Source organism: Platalea leucorodia (assembly GCF_965183815.1).
Source record: "Platalea leucorodia genome assembly, chromosome: 12".
Classification (NCBI taxonomy): Eukaryota; Metazoa; Chordata; class Aves; order Pelecaniformes; family Threskiornithidae; genus Platalea; species Platalea leucorodia.
In genome coordinates, this window is record NC_138834.1 from 7,899,192 (window position 1) to 7,913,051 (window position 13,860).

At 57.2% G+C, this 13,860-nt stretch overlaps 2 protein-coding genes across 3 annotated transcripts; one reads left to right on the forward strand and one right to left on the reverse strand.

Annotated features, from left to right (window-relative positions):
• Window positions 1–452: 452 nt before the first annotated feature.
• On the forward strand, window positions 453–6,924 carry CCDC63 (coiled-coil domain containing 63; the record flags this gene model as incomplete). Its single annotated transcript, XM_082324788.1, has 10 exons — window positions 453–473; window positions 1,058–1,221; window positions 1,374–1,563; window positions 3,283–3,464; window positions 4,004–4,185; window positions 4,689–4,909; window positions 5,374–5,448; window positions 5,846–6,038; window positions 6,420–6,617; window positions 6,809–6,924. 10 exons carry the CDS (start codon window positions 453–455, stop codon window positions 6,922–6,924), a joined length of 1,542 nt encoding a protein of 513 aa, XP_082180914.1.
• Window positions 6,925–7,751: 827 nt separating this feature from the next.
• MYL2 (myosin light chain 2) lies at window positions 7,752–12,311 on the reverse strand (the record flags this gene model as incomplete). Of its 2 annotated transcripts, XM_082324684.1 has the most annotated exons (7): window positions 7,752–7,850; window positions 7,978–8,026; window positions 8,108–8,183; window positions 9,411–9,515; window positions 10,427–10,502; window positions 11,201–11,290; window positions 12,198–12,311. In XM_082324684.1, 7 exons carry the CDS (start codon window positions 12,309–12,311, stop codon window positions 7,752–7,754), a joined length of 609 nt encoding a protein of 202 aa, XP_082180810.1. The 2 variants fall into 2 exon arrangements, with proteins under 2 accessions (XP_082180810.1, XP_082180811.1); XM_082324685.1 differs by lacking the exons at window positions 10,427–10,502; window positions 12,198–12,311 and having other exon boundaries at window positions 9,411–9,550; window positions 11,193–11,284.
• Window positions 12,312–13,860: the final 1,549 nt, after the last annotated feature.

The window sequence follows — 13,860 nt, forward strand, 5'->3', positions numbered from 1 at the left end:
TCGCGCAGCCATCTGTGATGGTTTCCTCATGTGCCAAACACGCGAGCGGGTGCTGAGGGACGGGCAGGGGGACACAACCACCCCCTTACCTGGGTTTCATTTCTCCTCTTGGAAAGCAGGCCTGGCCCCGCAGAGGCTCCCTCGTCCCCTTCCTGAGGCGTCCGCAGAGCAACTGGCGGAGTTAGCTGGAAGAAATGAGGGGCTCGAAGGTAAAAACTGAAGCACAATCCAAAGCTGAACGTCTCCACAGGCACTACGGAGGATGTGCCGTGGGGATCTCACCTGCAGAAATAAATGCTGCCGTGCAGTGAGCCGGACAGGCAGCGGGGAGCCAGGCTTTCTGTTGCCAGCAAGGTGTTGGGTTGTGGTGGGGCTGATTCTGCCTGCCCTCCTGCGCTGGGGATGAGGCCGTGGCCCAAGATTTGGGTGTTGGGGAGGCAGGGTTGGGGAATATGGGTCAGCTGAGGACACAGGTAGTGGTGGATCTAACTGCCATAGCTTCAGTGCTTACCTGTTAGGCAGTTTCTCAGCTAGAAGTCACCTTCCCACAGCTGGGGATATGAGCACTCCTGCTCTGCTCCTGGGCAAAGTCTGCTGGGCTCGTACGCATCTGCAGCACGGGTGGGTTTGGTTCTGACTCATGGTCCTCGCAGGCATGCCAGGTGATAAAAGAGGTGACAACCTGCCGTCACCTGCCCTCCCAGAATCGAGGTGCTGGCGTGGCTCAGCTGCCGTGGTCCACAGGCACTGATTTTGGTCCCCGTTAACACTCCTTGCCCTGGGGAGTGGTGGTAGCATGGGGGTGGGTTACCCAAGAGCAAAGCACCCAGTAGACTTTGCTCTGAAGCAGATCAGAAGCACTCACGGAGTTGGTTTGTGTGGCTCAGAGTTTCGAGTGGTAACGAACATCTTAGGTGGCAGGGAAGAGCTGAAGGTGGTGACAAACAGCTGGAGGTGGTGATGCCATTAACCCGCTCGCTCCCCAGTGTCCAGCTCTGCTGTCTACTATTGCTGGTTGCGTTTGCCCAAGTGACCAAGCTCTCCCTCTCTCTGGCAGCGGGGAGGGCCCTCTTTGAGGCAGAAGCTGCCGGACTTCCCTGCGAAGGAGAAAGAAAAGCTGGCTGTGATCGAGATCAGGAGACTGCAGAAACAGTTTCGGATAGCAGTGGAGAAGAGGAAATCTTATGGTGCCAATGTGAAGCAGCAAATGCAGGCTCAGGAGTGAGTGCAGCTTTGCTCGGCTGCGTTGTGCTTGGAAGGTTCCTCCATGCTGAGATCTGGGGACCCCGGCACTGAGATGGGGAGGGGTGAGGACCTGCTCCGGCATTGCAGGTGGGATGTGCTAAATGTCATTTGTCGTTCCATTTTTGCAGAAAAGAAATAGAGTCGCTGACTCAAGAACACAAAGATGTGTCATTGACGCTGAGACAGATCACGTCCTTGAGAAATGCGATGCTGGACGACAGAAATTGTATGGAGCTCCAACGCCTTTTGCAGACCAAATATCAGTATGATTCTCTGGTTAGAGACAGAAAAGCCCTGGTAGCTGACCTGGACAAGCAGGTAAGAGCATCTGGACCGTTCCCTGGCTGAGCATGGTAGAGCAGAGCAGAGTCACAGAGTGAGCCCTATGGCTGAAACTCCTTGATGTAAAATGCGTTTAATTCAGGCCTTGGAATATAGTGCTGCCTCCTGGCAAAAGACACAATGACAAATGGCTAGAGCCAGGCTCCCATTCAAGTCAGCAGCACTGGCTAGAAAAGTAAGGTCTGACTCTCAACCTTGTTGTCCCACAGGTCTCTGCAGCTCCTCTTTGATGGCATACACCTGCCTGGGGTCACGCAACATCCCTCTGCTTTTCCTTTGACTCTTTTTTTCTCCTGAAAAAGAGGCAAAATTGGAACATTTAGTTGTGTTGCCCGAGACATGGCAAATAGAGGAGCAGCAACATCTGAGGGATGTCCCAGCATTTCTCCTGAGGACAGCCTGCTTGGATTTGGTCAACGGTGGGGTGGGAGGCCAAGGGAAACCCAGTGCTACAGAAGCGACAGGTCCCCACAGCTTTCTGCTCTAACAAGCCGCCCATGAGAGAAGTCAGGGAATGTGCTCAGGTAGTTCACCGTTCCTAGAGGTGCTGCAGAGCCTTCCACAACAGGGTTAGCTTTCAATCAGGGATCTCTTGGCTGAGTCATACCTCTCCCACCTGCCCCCCGCATCATTGTTCTCCAACTGCTTCATTCTTCTCGTGGATTTATTTCCTCCGGCAGCTCCCCGCTTCTGGCAAAAGTTTTCCTCCACTCATTCCCAGGGAGGACTGCACAGATCCCTCTCTGGCCAGCGCAATACCACTGCCAAAAACCCATCCTCATTGCCTCTTCCACTCTACACAGAGTGCCGCTGTGCCTTGTTCAACACCTGCTGAATTTCCCTCCAGAGACAGCTGCATTTCCTTCGTGACACGAAAATAAACCCATTCCTAGTTACAGTTTAAGTTTCTGCGTGTGCAGGAGGGGATCTTTTGGGATTAAAGCTGCTTCTATAACTGTGAGATCATTAATGACATGGTTGCTGTAGTTCAGGTCAACAGAGGGTATTTTCTTTGGCTAAGTGTCCTGACAAGAGTCCAGAATGCAGGGGTGGAGATTATACTTTCTTTTTTTTTTGTGTGTGTGTACAGATACTAGAGCAGGAAAAAAAGATTGTGAAGCAAAACCGGATAGCAGCGAAGGTGAAGCAAGCGAGCAGTAGCAAACAGCTGCAAAAGCAGATTGAGACACGGGAGATGCGTCTATACAATGTAAGCAAACATTTTGCAGACCTTTGGAGACCGTGTGCGGGGCCACACTGGGGCCTGCATGCAAAACGCTTTTTCGTCAGGGCAAAGGGTAATGGTGCAAATGCATTTGGTTGACACAAGCTGCATAAAGGACCTGGCTTGTTCCCCTGGCCTGATTGCTCCCAGAATATCTCAAAGGCTCCTTCAAGCTTGGTGACCCAAATGCAGCACTTGTGCCATGCCAAGAAGCCTGAAGGTCTGCACCTGTTTAGTGATAAAACCAAGCTGCCTGAAGCCACCTTGCCTTGGACAACGCCAGCTCCAGGTCTCTGCCGTGATCGGCCTGGCCTACTGTTGCCTCCCCTGTCTTGGGGAGGAGGATAGCACAGGGCCAACTTAAAATCTCTTGGGCTGTGTTTGTCCCAGCCCTGGCCAAGGTCTTTCTGCAGAGACCTGAGCCCCCCAGTCCCGCACCAGCTTCAAACCTTTCGATTCCCTCTCCCCAGGCCACTGTCCATTTCGATACCACCCTGACCAGAAATAAGAAGCTCCGAGAAGAGATTGAAAGCCTGCGAATCCAGAAAGCCGTTTTGAACAATTTCTACTTGAAGCTCTGTAAGAAGATGGATCAGCAGAGGAGAAGGATGAAAACTGCTGTTGAGCAATCCGCACTAGCCTCTGAGCAGCGGTACATGGCCTTGCAAACGCTCTGTGGCAAACTTGGCACCGGCGGGCAATGCCGGTGATGAATATCGATGTAAAAAGAGACCGATTGCAGCTTCAGAGAGAGGATTCACCGCTCTTGTCTAGAGCTGGGTGCTAAGGGTTAGGTGCTTGGTCAGTGCAGGCAGACTGGTACCTCCAGGGTGATTTACTCCACCTATTCCAGACATTTCTCGGGATGGGGTGAATTGCCCCATGGAGCGGTCTCTTTCCTCTGAGTCCCACCTGAGCCCGCATGTGGGGCTGCAGCAGACCTGGAGCAGGGGCCAGCCAGCTCTGGTCAAAGTGAGCCTGGCTGTCACAGTTGGGTGCTGTGTCTGAGTACAAAACCCCACCAAGAGCTATCTTAGCTTTCTGCTGGCCTTGGGCTAACACAGCTGCAGCTGGGTGAGAGCCGGGCAACTTGCACAGCGTCACGGGGGCTTTCCTAGGTCAGACAGAGCTGGCCAGGAATACAAATTCTTATACCTACACGTGGTGTAACCTGCTGCTCTCTGTGTGCAGGATGGAGGCTCTGGCAAGGATTTCAGCCATGAACGAAAGGCACAGCAAAGACACTGTCCAGTACCATGTCGAGCTGCAGGAGCGGGAGCGTGTCCTTGACCAGGAGACCAAACTGAAAACCTTCATTCTCGCCAAATTTACAGATCGCTCTGAATTGGAGGAACAGGCCAAAAAGAAAAAAGGTATCAGATGAGAGAAAATATGTGCAACTGGGACCGCAAACCAGGAGTCTGCAGGGTTGGCAAAGGGGCTGCTTATAGCGGTTTATAGCACTGCATCCCAAAGGCAGGGCCTCTCCCTGCCCGCAGGCTCCTTCACCCAACCTTCACCCTACAAGCAAAAAGGATGAACAGTGATGAACAGAGTGAGACCACCCAGCACCATGTGCCTTGGGGTGCCCTTGGGGCAGAGGGAGGGATGGTGAGGCAGGGAGCTGCCCCTGTGTGCAACTGTGGCTCCTTTTATCCCCCTGGGGAGGGATCCCACTATGTTTGCCCCATTCCCATGAGGACTGTGAGCTCCCTGCTTAGTTTCTGGGTGAAATAAAGACACTCTCTGCCCCTCCGGCACTGCTCCCTCCCTGCCCCGAGCACCACGCCAAATCCCACAGCGCCTGCAGGGGAAGGCTCAGCAAAGGGCAGCCTGCAGGGACACGCACAGCCCGGGTTCTCCATCTCTCCCTTAGCCTTGAAGGCAGCCCAGCGGGCGAAGCGGAGCCAAGGGGAGAGCTTCGAAAGCCGGGAGGTGGCTTACAAGCGCCTGCTGGAGCTGGCGGAGGATGGAGACATTGACCGGCTGTTGCATGGCTTCATCGAAAAGGAGGAGAAGAACTTTGCCTGCTTCAGCTACGCCACCGAGATGAACAACGAGATGGAGAAGATGCAGTGGAGGATCAAGGACCTCCAGGTCTGTTCCAGACTCTTTGTGTCTCCCCTTTCTCAGCTGATGCTTTTGGGCTGGGGTGGGTTTTTCCTCTCCCAGGTGTCCGGCATCACTGCGCACACCAGCGCCCAGCTCACGGCTGGGATTAGGGGAATGCAAAGGGGTAGCCAAAAATATAACTCCAATAGACAGAACTCTGCGTTCTCAGAGCTAAAAGTGTCTCAATGCTGCCACCGTGTACCCAGAAAAAATATTGCAGTGTGCAGGAGGGCCAGGAGCTGCCCCGGCCCTGTGTGGGGCTGGCTGCAGTGAGAAGTGCTGCCTGTTGTGGGGTCATCACCTGCCCTCCTGGCCTGGGGACAGTGGTCCCCAGAGGGGTCAAGTGGGGTGTCCCGGCTCCCAGGGTGGAGGGATGGTCCCCAGCCTCTGTTAGGCACCTCTGGTGGGCATTCAGCCAGTTCCCCCTCCGTGTGCTTGTGTTTACACAGAATGAAATTACAGTCCTCGTGACGGACCAGGAGTATGTAGAGAACAGCAGCCTTAACATCCTGCAGGAGCTGGAGGTATGGCAGCCCGGATTTCCCTCTGCGAAGGCAGCAGACCCCTGGCTGTCCTGGCACGTGTCCTAGGGAGTCTGGTCCTGTCAACGCTGCTCTGGCTAGTGGCTGGAGAGGCGTGAGCAGAAAAAGCCCCTGCATCGGCTTTGGCAGCCCTGTCTCCCAGTGCATGGTGAGGGGGTGACTGCAGGGCTCCTGCCAGCCCTGGTCCTCCAGTGCCTGGGGCCTCATCTGAGGCACGGGGAGCTTGGGATCCCCTTCATAGACCCTTTCTCCTGCAGGGATGGGAGCATCCCACAGCCTCTCCTGGGTTGTTTCCAGTGTCCAGACTGGAACTGGCCAGCACTGGGGTGGTGGAGGAGCAGGGGGCTGGTGTGACACCTAGCAAAATCTTTGCTGATAGGAAGAACTAATGGAAACCACTGAGGAAGCCAAATGGTACGAAGACAGATGCAAAGAGAGCAGCAAAGTCCTGGGCCAGCTCAAATCTCGCACGGAGGCTCTGTTCAAAGAAAGCAACTGCGATGCTACAAACATAATGAAGCAGCTTGGAGAAAACAGGCAGATCACGGATCTGAACCTGATGCAGTTTTTCGGTGGGTCAGGGCTGCCCATCTTCCCCTGCCTCATGGCCTGGACCTTGTATGTCCACCACCCCCTTGCACCATGTTTTAACTGAGCTTTTTTTCCCCCCGCCCCATCATGCATGGGTGTCCCTAATGTGAATTTGGGGTGCCAGATTCCCAGCAAATTCAGGGGCTAACCTGGCTACATAAACATCCCAGTGGACCCTCAAGCCCTCATCTTGCCTCTGGGTGTGGGACCCAGCCTCGGGCCCTTGCTCCTGGGGAGACAGGCTGCCCGATGGCACTGCCGCGGGGAAATCAGTGGATCCCCTGCTCAGCAAACAGCCGGGGGTGGATTTGGGCAGGGGCCTGGTGCAGGGGCCCTGCGGGACGGTGCTGCCTCCCACCCAGGTCTCGTGGACAAGAAGACCAACGAGCTCCTGCTGATGGAGTCCACCCTGCGCTACATGTTGGCTGACGGCTCGCACCCAGCCCAGCCCTTCGCCAACCCGCTGCTGGGCAGCACCGAGCTCCTCTGGGTGATGGATCGGGCCCGGCTCTGCCCGCTGTCCCCCGCCCTGGACGGCGCCGCCGACGCCGTCGATGCCTGTGAGTGTGGGAGGTGGGAGGGAGGGGCCATGGCCACGCAGCCAGCCAATCCACAATTCCCCCCGTCTGCCTGGCCAATCCCCCGCTGTCAGCTATCCTTCCCAGCCAATCCCAACCAGCCCGCCCCGCCCCACCGGGTATATAAAGCCCGTTGGTGGCGTGTGTGACGGGGTGGCCATTTTCTTAAGCAGTGGATGTGCCGCTGGACCACGACCAGCTGCGCCAGCTGGTTATCCAGAGCCGGGAGAAGGAGCGGAGCAACACCGCCGGCACGGGCAAGAAGGGGAGGAATGACGTCAAGGTGTGAAAGCCCTACGGGAATGAGTTAAATAAACAGTTTCACTTCTTGAGCTCCCCCTCTGCTTTGTCACGCTGGCTGTCGTTCCAGCTCCCTTCCCCTCTGGAAGGAGCCCAACACCTTCTGCAGGCTTCAAAAGCTCGCCGGGTGATATTTTGGCATGGCTTCGCCCACTGCTGACAGCAGCCGTGGCCGGGGGCGGGAGCAGCTGCTCTCCGGCGGGGTGCTGTCCCCGTTGCACAGCTCAGTGTGCTTCCCACAGCCGGGCTTCGCGTGGCTGCTAGGGAGGAGACGGGGACCGCGGTCCCGGTCCTGCGCCGTGCCTGCCCAAGGGGCCCGGGGAGGGCATGGGGGGATGCAGGGGGGCTGAGTGCTCTTGCTGAGTGTTCCCTGCTAAGCTGGGAGAAGCAGGCAGCTCTGTGCTGCCTAAAGTAAAGCCAAGCTCAGTGCTGGCCCTGGGCTCGTGGGACCAGATGGCTGCTAGCCACAGCCCAGTGCGAAATGGGCTGTTTGGGGCTGGGAGCTGGGCCAGGCTGGGAAACAGCGGGACAGAGGGACTCAAGGGCACACGAGGGTTGATGTGCTGTGGGGCCGGGAGGCTGAGGGCAGCGGGGTCTGGGATGGGACCGGGGGCTCCTGCTGGGCACAGACCCACCGTGCAGACACACCACGCAAGCCCAAGCACCATTCGCACCAGCGGCTGGATTTCCTCTCGCCAAAAGGCAGTTTAATGTGAATGCCATTCACGTGTTCCCCAGGGGGAGAGGCAAAGGGACCCCCCCGTGCGACCTAGAGAGAGGTGATCTCGTGGTGCCAGCCCCAGCACCGAGCGTGGGCTAGTCCTTCTCTTCACCGTGAGTAATGACATGGACAAGGTTTTTGTAATCCAGGTTGCCAGACACGTCTGGAGGGAAGGCTGCGAACATCTGATCGATCTGCCGGGAAAGAGCCAGGGTGAAAAGGTGGCACAGAAGGGTTTGGGGCTGAGGCTGGGAGGAGGGCTGGGGGTCTGTCGGGATGGAGGGCACGGGAGGCTGGCAGAGGGTGGGAAGGAGCTCGTACCTCTTCCTGGGAAAACCTCTCGCCCTGCGTCATCAGCATTTCTTTGATGCTGCAAACAAGAGAGAGTGGTGAGCACCAGGGGGCCTCGGTGGGGACGCCCGCCCTCCCCCCTGGACACCCCTGCACTCACTAGGCGGATTTCAGGCCCTTCCCCTCTGGATCGAACACCTTGAACGCATTCAGGATCGTCTCCTCTGGGTCAGCACCTGTGGGTGACGTGGCCACAGCCATTGGAGGCGGCAGAGGAGGAATCCAGCTGCAGCCTCCTGCTTTCCCCAGCCTTCAGGGGGAAGATGGGGGGCAGGCTGGGAAGCAGGGTCCCTGTGGGAACGCTGACCCCACAGCCCTCCCGTGCCAGCCGGGGCCTCAAGCGCGGGTGGTGACACGTAGAGGAGTAGACGTAGGGTTGCGGTGCGCCTACAAAGCAGGCTGTCTCGCCACCGCGCTGGCATCTGTCGTTTATCTAATCTTTTGGGTGTATTTATAGAGCTCTAGGCACAGGCCCTTGGGGCCGCGTAGCCTCCTGGAGATCTGCGAGGAGGCTGCATGCTTTGGGCTGCGTAAGTGATACAGGGTGCAGCCAGATGGGGCTGTTGGGTCAAAGTCATGCTGTAGCCAGTGCCCTTGCCAGGGTGGCCATCGGTGCCACCATTGGTGTTAGCAGACTCAGAGGCGCTGCAAGATCTCCTGTCCCCTCTTTCTATGGGGACAGCAGTATCATGGCCTGTTGTTTTTTCTTTTAATTGCCGGGGAAACTGAGGCACAGAGACCTACTCATAGCCCCCAACAGGTTGAGGAGACACGGGATGAGATCCAGGTCTCTGGATGGACAGCCCCAGCCCTGCCTTTGGGACTGTTGGTACTGCAAGTCTGCATGAGTTTTGGGGTGCAGGGTCCTCCCTGGGGACAGTTGCTCAGGCTACGTGACACTGATTTTGTCCTATCTGTGGTGTCTTGGGACGGGGAGGCAGGGAGAGCGCCCAAGTCCAGGATTTGGAGGACAAGGACTGGAGCTCTTGGGGAGAGGGGTTGTTGCCAGTGATGGTCCCACCAAAGCCTCTGTCCTTGGGGGGGTCCCTGTGCTGCCACCGGGAGAAGGTGGCACTAAGGGGTGTGGGAGGGATGGGTGAGGGAGATAATTTCACAGGTATCCCGTGGTCATCCCCAGGTGTCACGTCTTGGCTCTAGTGTGGGACGCATCGTTGCTCTGACCCCCTTCCCGGGCTCTGCACGCTGCAGTACGGCAGTCGGTGCCACCTGCCTTTCCTTTAGCAGCTCCCATCTGAGGCCTCCAAGGAGCCTCTGACGGGTCTCACCTGCAAGGGTGACGGAGGCTCCGGGAGTTGGGTGGCTTCCCCAAGTGGGACAGGATATCGGTGGTGGTGTGGGTGCCCACCAAGCCCCCCCCCCCAGCTCCCCAGGTGCCCTCTCACCCTTGAGTTTCTCCCCAAACATGGTGAGGAACACAGTGAAGTTGATTGGGCCCGGCGCCTCCTTTATCATCTCATCGATCTCCTCATTTTTCACATTCAGGCGCCCTAGGGGAGAGCAGCATTGGGTGAATCGCATGTCCCTGTCCGGCCGCAAATGCGTGCAGACCTCCGGGCTCTGCTCTGTGTGCCAGGGGCTAAAGGACGCACTGAGGGAGCCTTGCCCTGGAGGTTTTTCCCCCATCCAAGGGAAGTGGCACAGCCCTGGGGAGCCACCTCCAACAAGGAACGGCAATAGCAGAAGTGAGGAAGGGAGAATCACGCGCTGGCAGAGGATGGGTGTGCTGGACATCTCCAGCTCTGGTTTCTCAGGCTCCAGGATCACAGAAGAGAGGGCTGCAAAGGACTGAGCTGTGCTGCTTCCTTCCCTTGCCACACTGCCCCATGGATTAGCCTGCTTCAACCCCCCTCGGGAGATGTTTTGGGTCAAAACTACCAGCACCGTTGTTCCCCCTGGCCCCGGTGTCAGAAGTGAACAGGACTGAATGCCTACATCCTTTTACCTGAGACTGGGCTGTCTTTGGGACTCCTTGGACCCATTGCTGGTTCGTGCTGGCCTCTGTGATGAGAGAGCCAAGCTCACAACTTCACAGTTTCCCACAAATCCCGTAAATCCCCCTAATGCCCATACACCCAGGGGTGCCGTGAGATGGGCACAGCCAGGTGCTTCTTAGCATGCGAGAAGGCAGGGAGCATTTGGCTGGGTATAATCCAGGAGCTGGCTCTTCTCTAGTACCTACAGGATTAAACACCCACTGCTGCGGGAGCTGCTCTGAGCCACCCCGCACGGGATTTCACGGGCTAACAGAAGTGGTTTTGGATCAGGAGGTTTTCAGCAAAACAGGAGATCCAGTTAACTGCTGGGGCTTGGTTAAATGGGGGCTCACAGCCGGTTTCTCACTTAATAGGTCTAATGTCATCAAAGCTGTTGGGGAGGGGAGGGTCCTAAAGGGGCTCACCGAGCGCAGCAAATGTATCTCTCAGATCCGCCTTGTCGATGAAGCCGTCCCGGTTCTGATCCATGATGGTGAATGCCTAGAAGCACAGGAGGAGGGCAGGGAGCACAGGGAGAGCTGGTGGCCATTGCAAAAGCTTTAGAACCCTCCTTCTCCTCCTCCCATGGAACGGGATGGGAGCAGAGCCCTTCAAGCCCCGCACAGGATGGGGCTCTGGGGGTCCTCACCCAGTGAGGACGCAACAACCATCACCCTGGATGATGCACCCAGGAGCAATCCTGGCCCCTGCGCTCTTGGGCAATGTGGGGTGATGGCTTCCTACAGCAGCTCAAACCTTCCTGCTGTATAGACCCTCTCCTTGGCCAAAGCCCGGGATGAGACCAACCGGGGAGGACACCCTGAGCCATCAGCTCCCCCAACTGGGACCAGTTATCCCTGTAACTGGGATCTACACAGGACCACGTGCCAGCTGTGCAGGGGGTAAGTCGTGAAGAGCTCCTGGCACGGCAGGTGGGAGCTGGCTGGGAGGACGTGCCCCTGCTCTCCTGGATGCTGCCGGCTCCTCTGTGGGGTGCAGGCTCCTAGGAAGCTTTGGGGCGATGCCGTATTTAACAGTGTCACCGAGTTGTTATTCGCACTTTTAAAATAAAATGACTCAAAACCAGGCATGCTGCCTCTTGTTGCAAATCAGCTATCACCAATCTGAAAGCGCTGAGGAAAGAGCTGAAGGTCACATTGCATCAAGGACCCTCGGTCGTTTCTAGCAAACCCACCTACCTCTTTGAATTCCTGGATCTGGGCCTGCTCGAACATGGAGAAGACATTGGAATTAGCACCTTCAATCCTCTTCTTGGCTTTCTTGGGTGCCTGCAGGGGTTCAAGTATGTATCACTAACTCACTGGCTTTTTATGGCGTGGAATAAAAGCATGAAACTACCCTATTCTTAGTCGTGAGTCCTTCACGGTAGCTCTGGGCGGGTGCTGCCGCTGCACTTGGGTGCTTGGTGGTTTCCCTGTGTGTTGCTCAGCAGATCTGGACACATGCGACCCTCCAAGATACTGAGGGGCGTTAAGATTCCTGCTTAAATTACAGCTCCGTCTTTGCTTTCCTGATGAATTTAGCCAAATAGGTCTGAGAAAGATGAGTTGGGAAATTGCTTCCCCACCAAAGGCTACGGCAGGTAAAAGGATCGGCACTGGGGTGAGATCTCCCTGGGTGGAAACCCGGGTTTGGGAGCACGCTGCTGAGGTTGCACGCAAGGGCTGCAGTCGTTAGGTGCTTCCTTACCCCACTGTGCCTCTCACTAAGAACAAAGCGCTCATCAAAACGTTTGCTTATTAAAAAATCTGTCTCCTCCTGCACCAAGGCTTGAAATAACCAGAAATGGCTCGATGCATCTTTTAAACAGGAGCGGAGGACAGAGCCGCTCACCGTCCCACCCTGCCCATCGTCCCTTGTTTCAGCAGGGTTTTGGGGGACACAGCTGCTCTTCCTCTGGCTGCATGGAGGAAGGGAAAGCAGAAAGATGGCATTTGGACCCCAAAGAGGTCTACCCCAGCTGGAAAGCTCTGCTAGCATGGGAGACACTTCCCTGTTCCCCACGGGATGCTGCCAATGCTCCCTGGCTTGCTCACCCCCTTTCCAGGGCAGGAGGGACCTTTGGCTATCAGATCCCTGTTGCCTCCACCGCTCCCTGCCCGTTAAAGCTATCCTGGTGAAAAAGCTAATGAATTTTGCCTCTTCCCGCTGGAGCTTTGGGCTCTCGATACTCACCATGGCTTCGCACAGCTGCCGATGTTGCTGCGAGAGGCGTCTCGGAGGCAGTCCCTCCCTTCCCCTGGCCTGAAACAATAAATACATCCCACTCCGGGTTAAAAATAACCCCATGCCCACTTTTGGCTGTAATAGGTAAGTTAGCCACCCCCAATCCTGTTGTCTCTGACTTTCTCTGTCCCTCTCTCTCTAATCTGGAATAGCAGCTTGTTGTTGTCAGCGGCTGACGTGACATGTGAGCCAGAGAGGGTTTCAAGGTTAACGAAGTGCCAGGCGGCCCCGCAGCTCCCACACTGGAGATGCTGACCCGCGGCAGGGACTGCACAGGAGCAATCCCACCTGCGTTTGTCACTCGGGCTGGGGCCGGGCTTTTCCCCTCCGCTGGGACATGCAGGGAGGTCTTGGCCCGGGGGGACCCCGGCTACAGTCCCCCAAGCCTTGGGACATGGATGTTTCACCTCGGTCCTGCCAGGTATCTTTGGGAGCCTTGATGCCCCATCGCAGCGCTGGCATGGCAAATCTGGGTGCTGCTCGGCTGCTGGAGGCGGAGGAGCCCCGCTGTCCTGGATGCAACGGGGTCCCATCGCTTGTGATGCTCGAAGAGCAGAAGTCTGGCCACCCCGTCTCTGGCCAAAGGGACCGTCCCTGCCGCAGTGCCAGCTCAGATGCAGCGCCCCATCCGAGAGCGCTGGGAGGAGGCCGGAGGCGGATGCTGAGCTCCCACAAAGCTGGGCAGGAATGCAGGGCTCCTCTCTCATGTGTCACCCCCCACCGAGGCACCTGTCACCCAGTTAAGCCAGACACTTGCCCTGGTCCTGGTGAGACGCACACCATTAACTCTCCCCATCCCAGGCTCCGGCAGCCCGTGCGGGGCCAAGTCCTGCAGCACTGGGAGCACTGGCACTCATGCTGCCCAGCTGCCCTGGGCAGAGGCTGCATTTCTGCAGTGGAAGACACTGAACCGGCAGGCAGCAATCCTGCAAAACCTCTGCCAGGGTCTGCTGCCCTCGTGGGGCAGAACTACTGGCTATTGGGACTGGGCCGCTTGGGCGTTCTGTTTTGTCTTCAGTATTTTTAGTCTGTTAATTTTATCTCCCCTCCCTCTCACCTTACCCTGGTGGCGTGGGCGTGCTGGGGTGGGAATGGTGCTGGCAGCCCAAGGATGCCTGTCAGCCACCGCTGCAGCCCCCCAAGCTCTGCCATGCCTGGCATGGCCCTGACCCGGTGGCTGGGGCGCAGGGGGCTGCCAGCCTCGCTGCCCGCACCGCTGCCCGGCATCGTCCCCTCTGCGTGCTGAGGAGGCTGGTGGGCGAGCGGGGAGGGCTGCGACAGGGCTGGGAACAAAAGGCAGTGTGAAATGGAATCCTTGGAGCTCCGGGCTTTGCCCAGACGCTGCCCTCGTTCCCCCAGAGGACACAAATATCGTGTTTAATCCCTGGCACTCGCCGCTCGCTTGCACCTCGATGCCCAGCTGCCGTGGCCAAGCCAGTGAGGATGGCATTACAGGGAGGATTTAAGCAGGCAGCAGGGAAATGCGTAGGGGAAAGTGCCCGGAGACGAGAAAACTCCTGATCCAGGAATGACCGCCTCATCTGGATGAAGCTGCAGCTGAGGGAAGGGATTTCAGGGCAGGTTTTGGAGTGCGTCTGAGCAAAAGGGCAGG